This window comes from Protopterus annectens, chromosome 8.part0 (assembly GCF_019279795.1).
Source record: "Protopterus annectens isolate FY-2018-M chromosome 8.part0, PAN1.0, whole genome shotgun sequence".
NCBI classification, from domain to species: domain Eukaryota; kingdom Metazoa; phylum Chordata; order Ceratodontiformes; family Protopteridae; genus Protopterus; species Protopterus annectens.
This window is the reverse complement of record NC_056741.1, coordinates 922,023,331-922,045,889: the sequence shown is the minus strand read 5'-3', so window position 1 is coordinate 922,045,889 and position 22,559 is coordinate 922,023,331. Positions and strand designations below refer to the sequence as shown.

The 22,559-nt window shown below is 40.9% G+C and overlaps 1 protein-coding gene across 2 annotated transcripts in view; it reads left to right on the top strand.

The window, feature by feature from the left end:
- LOC122809158 (suppressor of tumorigenicity 14 protein homolog) overlaps window positions 1–22,559 on the top strand; it is a 1,180,509-nt gene that overhangs the window by 396,388 nt on the left and 761,562 nt on the right. For both annotated transcript variants that reach the window (XM_044080444.1, XM_044080445.1), the window contains exon 2: window positions 9,521–9,668. In XM_044080444.1, the coding sequence (XP_043936379.1) occupies window positions 9,521–9,668 (148 nt within the window). The remainder of the gene's footprint in view (window positions 1–9,520; window positions 9,669–22,559) is intronic.

The following is a 22,559-nucleotide window of genomic DNA, read 5'->3' as shown; positions in this document are numbered from 1 at the left end:
AAATATCTCTCAAATGGAGTGGCATGTTTAAAATTAGTTTGCAGCAAAATGAAAACCACATCTGCCCGAACAAAAGTCACCCTGATAGTTGGGGTCTGTCTGGTTACAGAGATATTAATAGTTGTTTGCAAAATTATAATAAGTAAATGTATATGTTCTCTAATTACTTGTTCAGCATAAAATTGCTTTGTCTGGTTGACATATTAATTTCCCCGTTACAAAGAGAAGTCTCGGTTGAATAACTTTTTCACTTTTTAACTTTTTTGTCACTCTTACAGTTTTTGAGATGTATACATTTGTTTACAGATAGGCTGCAAAACTTGCATTCTCAGAATTTAAGCTCGGGTAAAGACTGTCCAGGCAGGAACTCTTCAAGTGTCAGGAGGTGTGAAATTCCACTCAGGCTAGATGTGAAAGAGTTAATGTAATGGCATCTTTATATATACATATATATATATATATATATATATATATATTGTAAAACTGCAGGGCAAATTATATAAAGCAAGGGACAGTCCTGACAAGAAATATGGAAAAGTACCTACACTATTTTTAATCGGGTAAAAATATAGGGAAGCAGTGAGAGAGCATAGGGGTGATGGAAAATGATTAGAGGCATCGACGACAAAAATAGTTTTACAACCAGTTTCAGATTATACCTATGGATATGAAGATGCCATGGTTAATTCAAACTGGATGGAGACCATTCAGAGGAGGCCATCTTAATGGTGTGAGATCTGTGTGAAAAAAGGAGTGTGTGTGTGTCTGTGTGTGTCTGTGTGATGCTTTTGCCCCCATTGTATGCTGGTCCATGTGTTTCCCCAGGTACTGTGATAAGGGCTATCAAAAGTGCTGCAAGTTTTGGCTGTTTAAACTGTAAATCCACTGTGCATGCTCAGTAGCATTCTCAGAATTCAGCATACAGTGGACATCAAAAAGAGTATCCACTTCTGCCCCACCTTTGAAGCCAGTGCTTTTGAGATCTCATTTTGCACAGGGGATTCAACCATAGGGCTGTGTACTCTGGGCATGCACTCACACACTATCCCCACAAGTACAGGTGAGCAGCAAAGCAGTGCCACTCTTGTCCTCCCCTATATCAGTTTCAGCAGCTGCCCAAGCCACTATTCAAGTCCAGGTGCACAAAGCTTTATGTGGAGTATGTCCAAGGTGATATAACTAGGAAGCAGAGTTCATAGGTAGGTACCAGGCTATCGGCCCTGGGGCCTATACAAGCCCACATCAAAAAGGTACCCTGGCTTTTGCCACCCAAGAAAATTATTTTCCTGTGCCACTGTCGAGCAGAGCCACAGAGGTGATCCCAGGGGTGAATTTCCTATTTACCATCCAATCATCAAGATTCTTCTTGAAGAGTGCTAATGAGGAGCTTTGTTTGATATAGATAGGTAGTTTATTCCAGAGTATGGGAAATCTCTGGGACTGGAATCTATCCCTCCGGCATGTTCTGTTTATTGTGGTGACAAGATTTAGGTCCATAGAGCGTGTAGCACGGAGGGATTGGGATTTCTTTAAGTGGAGCATGTCCAACAGCTCTGGGTTTGACGTAGCTTTGTATGTTAGGCAGAGATCACCTCTGAGTAGGCGATATGCAATGGAGTAAAGCTGTAGTTTTTTGAGACAGTCTACGTAGGGCATCTGTTTGAGGCCGGTAATCCTCTTTGTGAGGTATTTCTTCGGCCTTTCCAGTTGTTGCAGATCTCTTGTGAGGTACATACCAAAAGGGTCATTATGTACTCTATAATGGGTCTAATGAGTGATGAGTAGAGGGGAACAATGACCTCTTATTTTTCTGGATGAGAAACCTTTTGTGATGAGGTGTGCCACTTAGAAGGATTTCCTGATTACTGTGGCAATGTAATTATTAAAGGAGAGACTACTGTCCACCTGTGTCCCAAGGTCTCTTATCACACTTTCAGTGTTAAGTATATTACCGCCTATGTTGTAGTTCATGGATACAGAGTTTTTACCAAAAGGGATGACAATGCACTTTTTGGCATTGAGCTTGAGGCCATGGCTTTGACACCAGGCATCTGTCTCAGTGAGGCCCTTTTTTAAGATGTCCACATCGTTAGGAGTTTCGATTATGGCTCCTAGTTTGCAGTCATCTGCGAACTTCATTAGCAAAGACAGTCTGTGTTAGTCTGTACTTCAGAGAAGTAGATACCAAACAGGAGAGGACCCAGGACTTTGAACCCTGTGGTACTCCACTTGCCACTGGTCTGAAGTCAGATTTGGAGTCTGCTACTTTCACAGTGTGGGTTCTGTCAGTGAGCAGTTGGCAAACCCATCTTGTGACATAGGGATTTATACTTAGTTTATTGAGTTTATCTAGAATCCCAGAGTGGGGGATGGTGTTGAAAGCTTTGACAAGATCTAGATAGGCTGTGTGAACCACCTTTCCCTTGTCTACAGCTTCGTTGACTGCTTCAAAGAAGTCCATCAGGTTTAGGAGACATGATCGCCTTTTACAAACCCGAACTGGGTGGGGTCCAGAGTTTGGAGATTACCATTGTCTTTGTTTATAAGTGCCAGGATGATACGTTCAATGGCCTTGCAGACCAGGCTCGTCAGGCTAATGGGGTGGTAGTTCCCAGGGTCTGTGGTAGCTCCCCCCTTGTGGAGTGGGATAACCAGTGCTGTGCGCCATTCAGCAGGCACAAAGCCTGAGGTGAGGCTATGATTGAACATGGTACTTAGTGGGGTGCCAGTTCGTTCTGTAGTTCGTGTGGAATGCAGCCTGGGATGTTTTCTGGTCCCATGGATGCTGTGTTCTTGGCTTTGGAGAGTGTTGTTTTTACCTGTGCAACCATGATTGCAGGAACTTTGCATTCTTCTGGTATAGAGATGGGCTCTTTAGGGAGTGAGAGGGGGTAAAGTTAGCACTCAACCTATCTGCCAGGATGTTGGCAATATCAGTTGGGTCTGTATATTTAGTGCCATTGTGCTGTAACTCAGAGCAGATCTGAGTGTTGCCATTGAGATTCTTGATATAGCTATAGAATGCTTTGTGGTTGTCTTTAGAATCAGTGGTGATTTTGTTTTCGTAACTAGCTTTGGAGGATTTTGTCAGGGATCGCACCTTCTTACTGAGGCTGACCAGGGAGCTCCTCGACTCATGGGATTTTACTCTCTTTTGCAACAGTTTCTTCCTTCTGTTGTACAGTTTTGTTTATGGCAGGGGACCACCAGATTGGCTTCCTTTTTTTGGACGATAGTGTCTTGGTTCTGTCTGGGATAGCATGATCCATGCACACATGTAAGTGCTTATAAAGTGCAATTGTGTAGGACTCAGTAGTCTTAACTGTATTGTCCATCTGCATGGGTGTCATGAAGTTCACCACTTCTGTCTTAAGAAGCATGAAGTTGACTTTGGAGAATTTTTTTACCATGGTTTCCTTAATGGGGGGTGGGAGCAGGATGTGGATATCAAGGGTAATTAGCTTATGGTTGGATCGGACCAATGAGGCGTTGACTTCAGGTGTGGAACACCGGTCACTCATGTTGGTAATGACTAGATCTAGGATATTGTTTCCCCTGGTGGGGGTGTGGATAAGTTGATCCAGGGCATTGGAGTTTATGAATTCCAGAAAGCATTGAGCAAAGGAGTTGGTACATGAGTAGTTTTCACAGTTAATGGTTGGGTAGTTGAAATCGCCCATTATCAGGGTGTTTGGTTGAACCCTAATATTTTCAAGTACATCAAGAAAAGAGGAGTGGGAATCCTGGGACATGGTGGGTGATCTGTAGCAAGCTACAATTTGGATTGCAGTTTTGCCCAGAGTTAGTTGCACTTGGATAACCTCTGCTGCATTATGCTGAGCAACTAGCCTGGAGGTGTGGATATCCTTAATGAATATGGACACACCTCTGCCTTTGGTGTTCTGGTCCAGGTTACATGGCCGAAAAGTGTGGTATGAGTTATAGCTTGGTAGTGCAGGGGTGCTCTCTGGAGCCTTGAACCAGGTCTCAGTCACTGCACAGATATCGATGTTCTCTATTTTAAGGAGTGCCTCCAGTGAGTGCATTTTGAGATTTAGACTTCTAGCATTGAGTAGCATCACCCTCGATTTTTGCTTGCCTGTTCCTGTTATGGTGGTGAATTTCTCATTTGAACCTTGCCTAAAAAAGGCACTATAGGGGCGGCAAGAATGTTAGCCAGTATCCGGAATCCCAGGGGTGACAGGTGCAGGCCATCTCTGGCAAAGCATCGTGGTCGGTCGACCATGTCATCCCAGGCAGACAGATACTGGATCCCTTTAGAATGGCACCAGAAGCTTAGCCAATTGTTGAAGTCAATCATTTTGTCCTTGTACTGCGGCATCATTCTGGGTGATGGCAGAATGTTACATTTTCTGTCTCAAAGAATCAAAATTTAGTTCATCATAGTATAATTGAAAAAATAACACAGTGTAGCAATTTAAATAATGTAGATGATATCCTGACAGATGTAGAATTAACTTTTTCTGTAACAGATGGCCGTGCCATCAGAAATGGTGGATGATTAAAGAAACACTGAAGCAACATAAGCGAGCCGTAGGTAATGAGACGAGGAAGTTGAGGTTGTTGGCTAACAAGAAATATAATCTGCAATCTTATGCATCAAGAACACATGAAGTAGGTACAGTTTGTACACAGACATTTTGGTTCAATGGCTGGATGTCTGACTCCAGATCAGAAGGCTGTATGTTCGAATCATGTCAGGAGTGTTGGCTGGTAGCTCTGCCTTTAAAGAAAAAGGCCAGCAAGCATATATGCTGGCATGCTGTGTGGGTTCAACTCCACATAGGGGAAACGTATCATTATGTATGGGTGTGTTTGGTATAATTGTTAAGATTCTTACCTTATAAACACAAGGTGCAGAGTTTAATTCTGACCTTGGGTTATTCGCTAGGCTTAAAATGGCCCATCAGGGCAGTTAGCCTAGTATTCACCTTTGAACCTATTTAGTATTTTTAGGAAATTATTTTTTACTGTATAGTACCAAAGTTGGACTTTTTTATTGAACATGTTTATCTGATGGATAAAAAAAAATAGAAAGCCACTTTCAGCAGACACAAGTAGAGACCCCTACCCGACTTACCCAACTTTTATATAGCAGCTCCATGGTTGCGTAATAGTAGGGAAAGGGTAACGTTACATGTTTGTTGAAAGTGGCCTTCAGTGATAAAGCCATCATGCTATGCTGTTCTGTCTGACAGACAGTGATAGCCAAAAATGCATTCCCCTACAGTTTTGCCATTTGTTCTCAGGTTTTTGTCTATGATTGTATTTATTTCCTACAATATGGCTGCTTCTTTGTTTTTCCTTACATATTTATTACTATTTGATGACCAGGTCGGTGAGCTAGTCAGTTGATTCTTTTCAGCCACAGTCCAGGCTCATTGAGCGGCAAACAGTATTAACAAAACAGTTACTGATATATAATTGTATATCAATATTTATAATCATCAATACAGATGATACAATGTATAGTGTTAATGCAAAAAATACAGGAAGAATAGCATATATACAATACAGAGCTAGAATATAAGGCCACTAATATATTACATGTATAGCTAGCTTAAAACAATAAGTGAGAAGGTCACAGTAAAAACAAAATGAGAACTCCAGCAAAGCTAGAACCTCCACTGACTGACCTCCCAAACCTGATGTTCATAAGGGTCATTTGAATATATCCCATGTGTGTCTGATACAAGAGGTTTGGGAGGTCGGTCAGTGGAGGTTCTAGCTTTGCTGGAGTTTTACATTATGTATAGCTAGCTTCAAATGGATTCAAAGAGGAGATGATTTTTAAAGGAAAACTCCACCCTCTCATACACTCCACCCTCGCATACAGTTTAGTCTCAAACTTTAGGTTTCTTTTCTCCCTGTCATATGGTTCTAGCATTGTGTATGTACCAGAAACCTGCTTGTAGTTTTTAAAACTTTTATTTCCTTACATTGGAGTCAAAAGAAGGGAAAGCCCACCTACTTTTTTTTAAACTCAACTTCTCACATACTTTGCAGAGAAATTAGTCTCCACCTGCACGACATGTCATAAACGCAGTTAAATCGGTAGTTTACACTGCCAGGTACTGCTGCACCTCGGTGGTGGTGCTGCGGTAGCATTGTCGCCTCACAGTAAGACGGTGTCCGGTTCGATTCTCAGCTAGAGCGTCTTCTGCATGGAGACATGCGTGAATGGGCGTACCTTCGGTGAAGGTTGTGCGTCAGGCCTGGCAAGTCGGTACGTAAAAATCAACTGCCAATCATTAGCGGATTGGAGTTCCGCTGTGGTGACCCCTAACTGGGAAAAGCCGAAAGACACAAACAAACAAACCCTGTCAGGTACTGCTGTCAATCTTAGATGGGTAATTAATCCTGCTAATGTCAGGAACACAGCAGCTGATATAAAAAAGACAGAAAGCTGTGAAATTACTTCCACTGTTTTAATCGCAGAGGGGCGGAGAACTTAACACTCCCCTTTCATAGCAAAACAAAGCAATTAGATCAGTCAGGGGTTTAAAGGCAATTGTCAACTCTTCTGACAAATTTACATAAGCTGTAACACTGTATTTGAAATTCTAAGCTTTAAATATTATTTATAATAGACTGTGTTAGATAACTTGAGTAGTAGCAAAGACTTCTGCGACATTTAGACAAAAAGCAGTAAATATTTTTTTTGTAAAGTATAAATGCCTTTACCATTTTCAAGCCCCCCCCCCCACACACACACACACACATATGCAGAAATACAGGTGGTAACCCTGTCAACTAGGTGCACTGATACCATTCATAAAAAAAAGGTCTTTTATGCTTTGTGTGACATCCTTCCAGAGGGGGATGCATATTTGGTACATACAGATCCATTGTAAAAGATTCCCTCCGACTTTGAGTCAGTCCTTGCATTGTCAGAGAGCAACTATAATATACAGCTGAATTTACTTTAACATACATTTACTATGTGTCCTTGCATTAAGAACACTAAGAAAAAGAAATCAGAAGTAGTTAACTGTTTAAATGCACACACACACACATGTACAAAAGCGTGTGTGTGTGTGTGTGCGCATTTAAACACACACACACACACACACACACACACACACACGCTTTTGTACATGTGTGTGTGTGTGTGTGTGTGTGTGTGTGTGTGCAATGTGTGTGTGTGCAATATGTGTGCATACAATGAATTATTTATAATAAACAACATAGTATAGTTAAGCATTATTAATGTATACATTCTAGTAAATGTTGCTCAATGATTTACTTGGTCACACATTGGCTGTGTGTTCCACATGCAATCTTGGTCAACATCTTTCTGTCAGTATGTTTTTCTTTGTATTTATAAGTGCATTTAATAATTGTTATTAGGTTTGCCAGTCCAGCTTATGTTGTGGCTGAAAAGGGTCCAAGGACCAGTTCACTTTCCTGGTTACCAAAGTAAAAATAAATATGAAGTAGAAAAAATAAGGGGGGACATGGCAGAAAATAATTGAGGAACTAGTAAAGCACATTTTAAGTTGCATCATTCATGAGAGAGAAAAATCCTCGCACTGAATCAGGCATTGGGAAGTAGCAGACCGACTAAGTTTAGAGTCCTGCTACTTATCACTTGTAAATGTACAGCAAGGATTATTTACTGCAGTGAGAGTTTTCACACCTCAGCATGAGAGTATGGGGGAGGGTTTATTATATAGGGAAGACTGATAGGTGTCTCCGAGATATACGATCATTATTATAATATTAAAAGGCAAGATACCAAGAACGCATTATGGAGACACATAGCCCAGGACAATGGCTGTAATGAGTTTTACTTTGGAATCTTGGAAATAGCCAAAGCTAACCCGAGAGGTGGATGTATCAAAAAGAAATTAGGTGAGCTGGAGGCTAGGTGGCAAATCAAATTAAATGCCTCCACGCACCCGGGGCTTAATGAACATGTATCCATAAAGCCAATGTTGGAGAACCTAGTAAACTAAAGAAGTGGTATTGGTACTAAAAGGGAATATAAAAGTTCATTATGCACATAGACAAAAGTTATACATCAATATTTTTATGAATATTTTTATGAATATTTTTAGTAATATTTATATTAATTTTTATTAATATTCATTTACAAATTGTAAATAAGTATAAATTATGAAGGGATATTATTATGTTACTAATATAGGAAATAATAAGGATGGTTTTAACATACAATGCACACTGGCACTTTAAAAATGGAATTGTAGTTATGACGTACAACCTTATTGATTTTTAAAAAATGTATTTAAGCTGTGTAGAATTGCAATGGAATTGTTCTGATGAAGTCTAATTAACTTAGATGAAAGCGCTCAACCGTATTCTTTATTTGTAATAAACAAGTATTTTTATACATTGGTGTCGGTGTAGACGAGTATATGCTGTGAGGAACAAGCTGCTGAACCTGTTATTTATTTATTGTCGACTAGTTCCTTATTTTTTGTGCATTTAATAATTGTTATTAGGTTTGCCAGTCCAGCTTATGTTGTGGCTGAAAAGGGTCCAAGGACCAGTTCACTTTCCTGGTTACCAAAGTAAAAATAAATATGAAGTAGAAAAAATAAGGGGGGACATGGCAGAAAATAAAACTAGTAAAGCACATTTTAAGTTGCATCATTCATGAGAGAGAAAAATCCTCGCACTGAATCAGGCATTGGGAAGTAGCAGACCGACTAAGTTTAGAGTCCTGCTACTTATCACTTGTAAATGTACAGCAAGGATTATTTACTGCAGTGAGAGTTTTCACACCTCAGCATGAGAGTATGGGGGAGGGTTTATCAAGTTTGTTAGGACTACAAAAGACTTGTACAAAAAACTGTTTCTTATCTGCTTTCTTTTGCTGCAAGTTAGCTAACGACTATTTATAGCCTAGCACAAGCTCTGTCAGAGAGATAAATGGGGCTCCGTCAGGTAAACAGAGAAGCAGCTCTTTTACAGAAGGTGTGTTTAGAAGGCGGTGCTTCATAGTCCTGCCATTATATTTTAATGGCATGAGAAAACAGCACCACTTCCTTATGTCTGGCATGAGTCATATAAAGAGGCATTGAAATGTATTCTGGGAAGAAGGAAGGAAAGCTAGAAAATAAGATCACATTACCAAGGAAGGCCCCATCATCCGCCATTTTGAGAGAAATGCATTAAAATTGTAAAAGAAGCACTTGGAGTGATTTTGATGCATTAATGTAGCTCAAAAACAAAGATGCAATGAAAAAATGTTTTTTGAGTTCTAAGGTGGAGTTTTCCTTTAAGTACTTTCTTGCAGTCTCTGACTGCTGTTTTTGATTCTTTAGGTAAGTGGTTCCAGTTTACTGTCATGCTGTTACTGATCAGGATAAAGTACAAGGTTGCTTCAATTTACATATAATGATGGAACATGTATAGTTGTGTTATTTTTTCTTTGATTCAACCTGCCTGGATGCAGAATTCTGTTTTAATTGGAAACCTCATGTGTACCATTCTACTTTAAAGGATTTATTGATTTGTTTCTGACTCTTCACAGAATGGCCATCATGAAGGTGTTTCCTTCCTGAATTCAAGCCCGTCAAGCAAACGTCGTGGTAAGAGGAAGGTGGTAATTATTGTGATCGTCCTCCTCCTCTTCCTCATCCTTACTGCCCTGGGAGGCATCCTAGCCTGGCTTTTCTTGTGTAAGTACAGCATTTATATATTGATGTAGAACTGGGTTTATGTTTCGTGTTATGGCATAACATCTTTTGCAGTCTAAGCTGCAGTGTGCAGGCGAAGATCAGAACAGGTCTTACTTCAAATTTGTAACTATATAATCCCAAACTAGCAGCATTTTCTGGACTACTATCTTCAGTTTCTACTCGTACAAAATGTGGGTGTTGGACCATCCATGTGAGCTGTAGTCTGTAGAACCTAACCCTGAAACAGAGTATTCATGTGAGCTCCATTGTTATTCTGAGCTGCAACATATATTGCCTCCTTTTGGCTGTACAGTAGTATTTGTGTGGAAAGTGTCTCATACTTGCATAATTCCACTTCTGCTGGTTTTATATTTTATAATGCATGAGGATTTAAGCTGTCCTTAGAACGTTCTCAACAAATGAATTTTCCATATTTGCAATGTGTAGTGATCTGGCTTCTGAGTGTTTGAAGGATTTTTTTATTTGCATGTGAAAACAAATTGCTTATTTCAAATTCACTGAATTCTCTTATGTATTCCCCAGAATCTGCTGTTTGTCATTGTCACATCGACTGTTTGACAGGTTGGTCAATGATGCTGTTCACGGTTTAATAGTTACACCTATATATGGTTTACTTTAATTTCAATTTATTTTGAGTAATCTAATGATCTACAGTGGGACCATTTTCAGACATGGCTTAGCTGTACAAGACAACATTCTGTAAAAAAATTAAATAAAAAAAATGGTTGCTGGATACATAAGAAAGTAAACATTCAGTAAATGTATACATACTAATAATATAAACATATCTAATGTATATTGTATATATGGGTCTACTTCTCAATTTCGAACTTTTAATAAGTCAACTTTCTTATGGTCGAGACCATAAGATCGAAGTTTTGAAACTTAACTGTTTAAATGAAGATCACCATACAGTGCAGAATGGTATATTTACTGTTTTCCTCATTGTAGTTTGATCTTGGAGTTGGTATATTTAATTAGCAGGGGGTGAAGGGTGTAAAAAACGTAAAAAAAAAAATCTTTTTTTCTTATTTTTTTTTTATTTAAATGTCAAAGTTTCAAAACTTCAGTCTTATGGTTTCAGCCATAAGAAAGTCGAAGTTTTGAAAGTTAGAAATTTAGAAATAGACCCATAGATAAAGATACATATAAACATTTTATTTGTGCATATAAAACATTTATATGTTTATACAGTGTATTACACTGCACTGAAGAAATTACATTTGAATGCTAAATGCAGATAGCAAAATCTAAACACTATACAACCACAGTTTAAAACAACCCAGTGAAAGAATGCCAAATTCAATTAATCTGCACAGTGTTATTTTTAGGAATATAGTTATTTTTAATGTAATGTGTTGTGTTTTGGTTAAGCTTGGGGCTAAGGTTAGTGCAAGGTAGGTTTTTGTCTTGGGTTCCATGACACCCAGTCCTGAACACCTCATGAGCATAAGGAAGTTGTCTCTGAAGCAAATTTTCCATTACATTTAGACCCTCTGACTATACCCTTCTGTTAAATTGTGTGCAAGTAGCCACATGTAATTGAATCCCTATCCACATGTGCACATGATTGTGACTGTGCCTAAATGTGCATGTGATGTACAGTATGCCTCGACCATGCACTAACCAGCATAGCCTGATATTAACTCTTCATTTGTCATGTTTTTCTCTTGTGACAGCACATTATCATAGCATGTTTGTCAGAACAGAAGATTATGCATCACCTGTGTACTGTGCTGATTACTGTATGGAGGGGCATTGTGTAGCCGCTGGTTTGTGCTGTTCCACCGCACTGTTATCAGAAGTTGATGATTTTGATGGTGTTTGCCTTCCCTGTAGGTTATTTTTATGCATGTCGGGTATTAAACTGGAATTTGGCCTTGCTGGATGGGTTTCATAAGCCAGGTGTTCACTGTCACCTGTAGCGGAGTATCTGCACGTGAATGGAGATTACTCATTTTTGATGCACTATAATTGCAGCCCCATACATGGTTAGCCATGCTGCCTTCACTTACTAAGTAAATGGCTCGAGGGAATGACACTTTAAAGGAAGCAGGGATATATCTGATGTGTGCCATTTATGTGAATCATGCACACTGATGTTAGCACATCTCCCATTATATCTGCAGTTTGAACAAAGGAAGTAGTCCTAAATTACAGTCCTATAAGTGAATTAATACATAATACTCAGTATGCCTCAATATGTATTGTCTTAGTCAAGAAGACTTCATACATAGGTTCATAGGTTCATACTAGGTTATCTGCCCTAGGGCATTTATAAGCCTAGCCAGAATGTGTTTGGCTTTCGCCACCCATTTTAAATTTATTTTGCTATGCCCTTTTTTGAGGTTAGTATACTGTGCCTCTGTATAACAGTGACACAGAAGTGATACCCGGGGTAAACCTACGATCTCCCATCCACTCATCAAGATTCCCCTTGAAGAGAGTCAATGAGGGACTCTGCCTAACCTGGACTGGGATTTTATTCCAGAGTGAAGGGAACCTCTGGGTTATGAATCTGTCCCTCCAGCATGTCCTATTTATTTCAGTGCTGAGGTTCAAGTCTCTCGAGCACGTAGATCAATGGGATTTGGATTTTCTGAGGTGCAGCATGTCCATTAATTCCGGGATGGACATGGCTTTATACGTCAGGCACAGATTGCCTCTGAACAGGCAGTATGCCACTGAGTAGAGCTGGAGTTTCTTTAACCGGGCAGCATATGGCATCTGTTTGAGCCCTTTGATCCTCTTGGTGAGGTACTTTTGGGGTCTTTCCAGTTGCTGCAGGTGTCTGGTAAGGTACATCCCAAAAGGGGCATTGTACTCAATTATGGGCCTGATGAGGGATGAGTAAAGAGGCACGATGACCTCCCCTGATCTAGATGTGAATCCCTTCATGATTAGGTGGGCTATATAAAATGTTTTTCTAACTGCTTTGGTTGCGTGGTTGTCAAATGAGAAATTGCTATCAACTTGGGTCCCCAGGTCCCTAATTATTTCTTCTGTACTTAATGGATTACCACCTATGTGGTAATTTGTGGGCACTTTGATTTTGCCAAAGGGGATGACTATACACTTTTTGGCATTTAGCTTGAGGCCATGGCTCTGGCACCAGTTGTCTGTTTCTATGAGGCCCTTTTGGAGGATGCTTGTGTCGGCTGGAGAGTCGATTATGGCACCCAGTTTGCAGTCATCTGCGAACTTGGTCAGCCACAGTCCTTCCGTGTTGGCCTGTACCTCCGAGAAATATACACTGAACAAGAGAGGTCCCAGGACTGAGCCTTGTGGGACACCACTTGTAACTGGTTTGGAGTCTGACATGGCTCCAGCAATTCTAACCATGTGGGTTCTGTCCTTGAGCCAGTTTGCAATCCATCTAGTGACATAGGGGTTTATATTTAAGCTGGTGAGCTTATCTATAATGCCCGAGTGGGGTATTGTATCGAAGGCTTTTGCGAGGTCCAGGTAGGCTGTCTGGACCACCTTCCCCTCGTCAATGGCCTTGGTGACTGTTTCAAAGAAATCAACCAGGTTTAAGAGGCAGGATCTGCCCTTAACAAAGCCAAACTGGGTAGGATCCAGTGTCTGTAGGTCCCCAATATCTTTATTTATGAGGTCCATGATGATCCTTTCCTTGGCTTTGCAGACCAAGCTAGTCAGGCTTATGGGGCAATAGTTTCCAGGATCCGTTGAGGCACCACCTTTATGGAGAGGGACCACTGTTGCTGTACGCCACTCTTTGGGCACATATCCTGTAGTAAGGCTGAGATTAAACAGTAGTTTTATGTTTGGGTTTAGCTCTTCTTGGAGTTCATGTAGGACGCAGCCTGGGACACCGTCTGGTCCCATTGATGCTGTGTTTTTTTGCTTTGGAGAGGGCGGCTCTTACCTGAGCATATGAGATGTCAGGGGGGCAGCACTCTGCTGGGATATAGATATTTGCCCTTTTGGTGGGGGGGGGGGAGTTTGCGCTGAACCTGTCAGCTAGGATGTTGGCAATGTCTGTGGGTTCAGTGTATTTTTTGTCATTTTGGACTAATTCTGAGCATATCTGGGAATTAGCACCCAGGTTCCTAACATAACTAAAGAAAGCCTTGTGATTATCCTAAGTGTCCTGTGCAATTTTTCTCTCGAAGCTGGCCTTAGACAATTTTATGAGTGCCCGTAGTTTTTTGCTAATAGTGATCAGTGATGCCTTCCATTTTTGGGATTTTGCTCTATCATTTCGTAGCTTCCTCCTTCTATTGTATAGTTTGTTTATGGCTGGGGTCCACCAGACAGGACGTCTGCCTTTGGAGGATTGGGTCTTGGTTTTATTTGGGATTGGATGATCCATGCATTCCTGAAGGTGTTCATAGAATGCGTTTATAAAGGATTCTGCGGTCTGGGCCGTATTTTCCACAGGCCCGGGGGCTTTGAAGGACTCCACCTCGGTTTTGAGGAGTGTGAAATTTGCTTTAGAGAAGTTTTCACTGTGGTTTTCTGGGCAGGGGGTGGCGTCGGGATGTGACTATCCGGTGAGATTAGTTTATGGTCTGATCTTACCAGTGAGGGATACACTTCAGGTCTGGAGCATAGAGTCCCCATGTTGGTGATGATCAGGTCCAGTATGTTTTCTCCTCTTGTGGGAGTGGTAACAAGTTGTTTCATAGCATTTGAGTTTATAAATTCTAGGAACCTTTGGGCTAGGGTGTTGGAGCTAGAGTAATGCTCCCAGTCTATGTTTGGGTAGTTGAGGTCTCCCAATATAATGGTGTTTGGAGAGACCTTCATATTTTCCAGTGTTCTCAGGAAGGCCGAGTGGGGTTCCTGGGTTTGGGAGGGTGGCCTGTAGCAGGCTATAAACTGGAAGGCAGTTTTACCCACTGTTGGTTGCACATGGATAGTCTCTGATGCTTCGTGCTTTGCCACCAACCTGGAGGTGTGGGTATCTTTGATGAATATCGATACTCCCCCTCCTTTTGTGGTTCAGTCCAAGTTTTGGGGCCGAAAAGCATGGTATGAGGTATAACCTGGTAGTGCTGGGGTACTCTCGGGAGCCCTGAACCAGGTTTCTGTTACTGCACAGATATCGATGTTCTCCATGCTAAGGAGAGTTTTGAGTGCATGCATCTTGAGGTTTAGACTTCTGGCGTTGAGTAGCATTACTCTTAGTTTCTTATCCCTTGTGATACCTATGGAGGTGGGTTTGTCTTTTGAGCCTTGCCTAAAAAAGGCACTATGGGGGTAGCAAGAGCCTTTGCCAATATCTGAAAGCCCAAGGGTGACCGCTGCAAGCCATCCCTAGCAAAGCATCATGGCTTGTCGAGCATATCATCCCAAGCTGACAGGCATTGGATCCCCTTTGAATGACACCAGTACTTAAGCCAATTGTTGAAATTGATCATCTTGTCTTCATATTGTGGCATCATTCTTGGTGAGGGTGAGATGCTACTCAAGGTCAGGGTCATACCGGCCTGGGCTACATGCTCAGAGATTTCATGTAGCCCAGGGAGGTACGTCTCAGGTCATTCACACCAGCATGGACATGACTGAGTCATATTTGTACTTGCATTGGAGTGACCCGAGTGCTTGTGTTATGTGGCGGATCCTAGCACCTGACAGCCTGCTCACCGTGACCCTCTCCTTGTTTAGCCTGGTGAGCGGAATGTCAGTGTGCCTGATGATAGAGTCACCTATTACAAGTGTATCAGGTGTGTTGTTTAGTCTTAAGGGCTGTGACTGTTCGGCACACTGGCTTTGTGAGATATGTGTTGCACGTGTTTTGTTTTGGGGTAGCGGTTGCTTGGGTGTCTGCTTTGGAGGTCTCTGCTGCTTAGGCAGATCTTTATTTAGAGCCTCCGAGTATGTTTTTGTGTGATTATGTGTTTGGTTTGCTGTCGTGGTAGGTCTATGTGAGACTGGAATTGTAGTGAGTGTGGTTTCCTTCTCCTCCTAACTGGTTATGCCAGTACTGAATTCAGAGAGCTTAGCCTCTAGTTTGGCTATATGGTTGCATCTCTCACATGTGTTGGAATTTGTTGGGAGGAGGAGAGGGTTGTCTGTGTACATGAAGCAGTTGTAACATTGCCTCAAGATTCCCAGATTCAACAGCTGGACCGGAGAGGAGATTGACAACTGACCTTTGGACATGCTAGAATAATATTGGGAATTCCTTAATAATTGAAAACAAGGGCCAGTGGGGAGTGAGGGTGTAATGCTTTTAATTTTTAGTGCTGACATATAATTGCTTTAGTGAGCAAGTGCCAGGTAACTTAAGTGCAATGTGTTACAGGTAACTTAAATGCAAAAATGACAAACAGTAACTTTCTTTCAAGTGAAACAAGGAAATAAGTACAGCAAGCAATGCAGATATCACTAGTGATCCACAGAAGCGCTGAGAAGCCGCGTATTAGGTGGAATTAGCGTTCCAGGGAAATAACAAGCAAACTAACAACAAGCATATAAACAAAGCTAGATTCAGCAGGCCTGGATCTAGTCTATGCTACAGCAAACAAGGTGTACCAATTTCAGTAAGATACAGTTAAAATATTCAGGCACTATAAACCTTTGCCCTGCTGAGCTGGGAATTTCTGGTTAGAGTCCAGCCTCTTCTCCCACAAGAGTGCAGACCACAAACCTTCTTAATGTAAAATAACTGGCCTGAAGCCCAAGTGCTTAAACCAGAACTAATACACTTTAAGAATAACAGACACTGGGCTCTCAATCAGCAGTTCCCAAGTTAGAAGGATGAAAGCTACCTGTCCTGCCACCACAGTGCATGCCACAAACCTTCCTAATGTAAAACAACTGGTCTGAAGCCCAAGTGCTTAATCCAAAAGACTTAGAATGATATCTACACTTTAATCAAGTTACTACCAAGCAGTAATAAATACAATTGAATACTTTAGAGAATGCCTGGATTAGTGCTCAAGTTACACAAACAAAGCTAGATCCAGCAGGCCCGAATCCAGTCTATGCCACAGCAAACAAAGCGCACCAACTTCAGTAAGAAGCAGATCAGATATGCATGCACTATAAGCCTTTAACCAGAAATTCCCAGCTCAGAAGGGCAGAGTCCAGCCTCTCCTCCCACAAGAGTGCAGACCACGAGCCCTCTTAATGTAAAATAACTGGACTGAAAGCACAAGTGCTTAAACCAGAATTAATACACTTTTAGAATAGCAGACACTGAGCCCTCAATCAGCAGTTCCCAACCTAGAAGGATGTGAGCTACCTGTTCTGCCACTACAGTGCAGACCACAAACCCTCTCAGTGCAAAACAACTGGTCCGAAGCCCAAGTGTTTAAACCAAAAGGCTTAGAATGAGTTACACCAAGCAGTAATAAATACAATTGAGTACTTTTAAGATGATGCAAAAGTAAAATAAAGTAGGTAGAAACACAATTACAGTAAAAGCAGATGTATTTTTTTTTTCTGAACAAGTGCTGAGATGAAAGAAACAGATTTGAGTGCTGAAACTAGAAAACTGGCTAGTCATAAGAAAAAAAAAAACTAAGCTAGAAGGCTTCCTTCCAACACAGAAGGGCTTGGGGGCTCAGAAGCCTACAAATAGTCTATACCACTTAACAGAAAAGGCAGGAAACGAGCTTAATTTTTTTTCTGTTTCCCAGATGCTCTCTTTGTACACAGTAGAAATGCCTGAAATCAGAATATGATCTCACTGCACTCAGTTGAGTGAGCAAATGAGATGGGCCCAGAAGGAGTATCCAAACACAAATTTACAAGAGGGGCAGGCAGTTTCAAGGCCACTAAGAAGAGCAGAGTCGAAACTTCCAGTTCAGTTAATATTCCTGCAACACAGTTAAAATCAATTTAAATACTGTATTTTTTTGAAAAAAAAGTGCAGATAAAGGTACTTAAATTTTCTTATACGTCCAGTTGAATACAGCAAGTTCTTAGCCGGCCAAAGCTGAGGTTTTTAAAATTATAAAATAACTCATATTTAATAATGTGATGTTAATGTTTTAGAAGATTTCACCACCTTTGTTTCTATAGCATACCTGCAGCATGATGAAACACCTCCTGCAAGCAGTTAGCCCTTTCCAAGCCTAACCTTAATTAACATTGCCAAAGTTAGTCATAAAGAATTTGTTAAGCCTGTATCTGAAGTCATAGCATGTGCCCCTTTATGCAATTCCCTAGTCAGTCTTAAGTGGTCTGCAGGCTAAAACATTAACCTTTTTTTCCAGATCAACTTCTATCTTTATTAGGACAAGTTATGAATGAAATAGTGTCAGGTAGACCACAGCCACTTCCACAGAAAAAAAAGCCACAGTTTTAGTGATTCATAAAGAAAGGAAATCCCTATTTCCCCATAATAATACAGACTTGTAGGTGCAGCAGATAGCTTTGCCACCTCACAGCAAGAGGTTCTCCGGTTCGATCCTCAGCTGGGGTGCCTTCTGTGCAGACTCTGCATGTCCTCCCTGTGGTTGCATGGGTTTCCTCTGGGTGCTCTGGTTTCCTCCCACATTCCAAAGACATGCTGTAGGTGGATTGGACACTTTAAATTGGCCCTAGGTGTGAGTGCATGTGTGTGTGTGTGTGTGGGCCTTCTTTTCAAGGTTGGGCACTGGGCTAGCAACTCGACACCATAAAACTCCACTGCCAATCATGAGCGGACAGGTGATCCGCTGTGGCAACCCCTAACCAGGAAAAGTCAAAAGAAGTAGTAGTTCAGTCTTGGATGCAGAATACATTTTTCCTCTGCCGAAGCCAAAGGTACATCTCTCCATCTAGATGATTTAGTTTTTAAACCTCAGTGTGGATTTATTTTTGGCAGGCAAACCAGAAGCAGTAATGAACATATTATCTGATTAGAAAAAAAAAATGTATGACTCAAATCCCCTCATTAATTTGTGGACTACAAATAGAGAATGCAAATTCCGGGGTAAGCTTAGTGCGTCTTAAAAGTGATCTATTAATGCCTTAATTTCTTTCACAAAAAAAATTGTTTTGGGATTACTTTTTCTACTCTGACTTTACAAGACCATAATTAATGATCATTTTTGAGAATTCTCAAACAATTTCTTTAGCAAAAGGCAGTCAGCATGACTAGATTGTCACTCTTTTTATCCTAGCTGCATTATATTTAGAACTCAAAACAAGGTCCTCACAAAAAAACAAGCCACCCTGGTGGACATCAAGCATAAATATGTTATACAACAACAGAAAGAAACTAAGAACAAGAAGGAACTGAATTAGCAGAGGAAGGACACCCTCCACAGCTAGAACAAGCAAATTAGATATCTTGTAAAGTCCTCTAAAGCCAATTACAAAGCTAAACTAGCATCCCTAGCTAAGGATAATCACAAGGCATTCTTTAGCTGTGTCAGAAATTAAAAAAGAAAGGTCCAGCTTTGTGTCAAACTTGCAGTAGATGGTACCACTCATACTGACTCTGTGGACATCACCAACCTGCTAGCAGATGGATTTGGTGCAAACTTCACCCCCCCTGTCCCCCCACCAGACATACCCCAAAGCATACCTGTCACCAGTCCTCTACCTAGTATCTCCAAACAGAAGGTCATAACCACACTGTCCATGGCCAAAAACACAGCCTCTACAGGACCAGATAACATCCCAGACTGCCTACTAAATGGTATAAAACAGGACCCAGCAGAACCACTTGGTACTCTCTTCAACCACAGTCTTAGTATTGGGTTTGTCTCAGCAAAGTGTAAAACAGCAACAGTAATTCCCTTCACAAAGTGGGTCCATCAACCGATCCTGGGAACTATAAACCAGTAAGCCTAACCAGCCTTAGCTGCAAGGCCGTGGAGAGAATCATCATGGAGCTTAACAACAAAGACATAGGTGACCTTCAAACTCTTGTCCTGACCTAATTTGGCTTTGTTAAGGGTAGATCATGCTTATTAAACCTGGTGGACTTTTTAGAGAATGTCAACAAAGCCCTGGATGAAAGCAAAACAGTACATACAGCCTATTTTGACATAGCCAAGGCTTTTGACACAATCCCCCACTCAGGAATCATTGAGAAACTCACCCAGCTGGGAATTAACCCAAATGTCACTAGATGGGTAGCCCACTGGCACACCGACAGAGCGCATCATGTCAAAATTGGGGATTTCAACTCCACCAGTAGACCAGTTACCAGTGGTGTACCACAAGAATCTGTGCTAGGCCCCCTACTGTTTGGAATCCATTTCTCAGAAGTGCAAGCAAGAATAGATGGCCTGTGGCTTACCAAATTCACAAATGACTGCAAACTTGGTGCAATCATTGAGTCCCCTGACGATGATTGGTGCCAAAGCCATGGACTTAAACTAAATGGAAAAAATGCATTATCATCCCTTTTGACAAAGGGGAATCCCTGCAAATTGCAATATTAACAGTACCCTCCTTAGCTCAAACATTGTGGTGAGAGATTTGAGAACACAGGTTAATAGCAGCCGTAACTTCGATCATGTGTCCACAGTGGTAAGGAAGGTCTTCTATGTTGCATGTCTAATGAGTAAGGGCTTTGCATCCAGAGTTAAGGATAGTATAAATCCCCTGTACTCATCCCTTATCAGACCACTAATAGAGTACAATGCTTCCTTCTGTATGTACCTCACCAGACACCAGCAGCAGCTGGAGAGACCTCAGAGACTTCTCATCAAGAAAATTCAGGGCCTTCAATACATGACCTACATGGACAGACTGAAGGCCCTGTCATTGTATTCTGTATCTTATAGGCTGCTGAGAGACAACTTGTGTCTGTCCTACAGAGCAGTCTCAGACCCTGCCCTAATGGAAATGCTGCACATCTGCAAGTCAAATGGTACAATATTCACTCACTCTAGGAATCATAACCTAGCCTACGACATTTACAGGACATGCTGGAGAGACGGACATGTCTCCCAGAATCGGAGATCGTCACTCCTCTGGAACAAACTCCCAATTCACGTAAAACAGATTTCCTCAATGACCCTATTTAAGCACATCTTAAACAACTGGGTGGGAGATCAGAAATTTAGGGAGATCAGAAATTTACCCCGAGAGTGTCACCTATGTCCCTCTTGGATAAGGGCAGTCGGTGCTGATCATAGACTTGTGGTGCAAATATAAACCATACAACTTTGTCAATAAGGAAACAAGGGTGCAACATGGCTAGGCTTATAAAGGCCCTAGGGTCAATAGCCTAGTAACCTCCTACGAGCCTATGAACTACCTTGGTGCTATGTGGACACTTTGGTTGAACCCCATGAGCTTCATATACTACCTGCTAGTTCACAGAATGGAAACCTTCCTGGCTATGAAACTTTGTAACTACAGGATAGGTTGTGCCTTTATTGCCAGTATTTCATGCAGGTGGTTGGAGATGTAGAAGGTACAAATGGTGTTCACTCTCTCCTCTGGTTTGCTAGGAAACCCTGTATGCTTCTCCATTTGCAGAAGGATTTTGTTGAGGAACTTGAGCATTCTAGAGGTGGAGGATGCCTGTGATGAAGATATCCTCAGTTGGTCTATGAAAGGTCCTCTATAGATGAACAAGATGAGCTATATATACTTTGGTCTCCACAGTCATGGAGGGCCTAAGCATTACTATAGAATCGGCATGTGGATGACACATGGTGGCCAAGTTTGCCCTGTCCTCATCTAATCAAAAGTGATCAATTATCTCCTGATTAGTGAAACTGTTTGTCATCCATTGACCATAATATTTCCTTTGGCGCTTGTCCAGCAGACAGTGACAGTGTTAGTAACTGAAATTTGTCACTGCATAACTGATACAGCTACTCCTGGCATTTTCGCTATTTGCAACTCTCTTTTTGGTGCATATTACCCTTTTGTAGTTAAGCTCAAATGAATATGCAACTTCTACCCATATACACTAATGCAGTGTGAATATTTTCATGTCATGTACATTTACATATTATCAGGACTTCATTTTCCTGCTGAGTTTCATGTCTGTATAATGTGGTCATTTGCATGCATCTTCTATTTCACATTTGTGCTTACGGAAGTATAAATCACTCATTTGCCGCACCAGTCTTATGTCCAGTTCTCTTACAGATATGCTGTGTGCCATATATGCTACACGATTTGTCTGTGAGAAGTCTTTGCAAAGGTTTAATAAACCATAGGTGAGGCCATCAGAACCAGGAGCAGTGCATGATTTAGAAGGTGGTTTGAGAGTTTTGTCATATCTTGGAATCTTTTTTAATGGAAGGGTAAGGGCAAGAGAGTTTGATATGGGAAGAAACAGAGAAAAGATTGGAATAAGAAGGAGATAATACTTTTAGTAATAGTTTTGAGAATTGAGAAAGTCATATGAAACAGTGGTCCATTATTCAAATACATTGTTTTGAGGGAGAGTATCTTGGGGATCTCTTTATTACTGCAATAGGGTGATTAAATAAAGAGGCACTTTTATGTCAAAAACTTGCATTGCTTTGTGCCTTGTTATAGCCCTTTTGGCTGAATTTGTTTTGGGGAGAAAGGCCTCTGTTTTCCATTGAGCCCGGACTGTGTCAATGAGGTTGACTGCATCTTTCAATTCTTTGTTCATTAATTATTATTTTTTTCATTGAGAGGTGATTTTTTGAAAATATTGTTTTTTTAACGATAGGAAAGAGGAATTTAGCATTAGTACCAGTGTTATTTAAAAAATATATTGAAGGCCAGTCTAATAATCCAAGAGTGGACTTATACACAGTCTAGAATGGAATTTCTGTCTTGAATTAAATTTGCAATGCTTGTACCTCTGTATATGATTAAATAACGGTGAACATTGTCCATTTATATTTGCTAAGAGAAGAAAACAGATGTACTTGAATTGCAGAAAAGTTATCAGAAATTCTGGTAATTTAACAGCCTAGGAAGGAATGAAGACTCAGTCATTTAGATAAGGGCTAAATCATT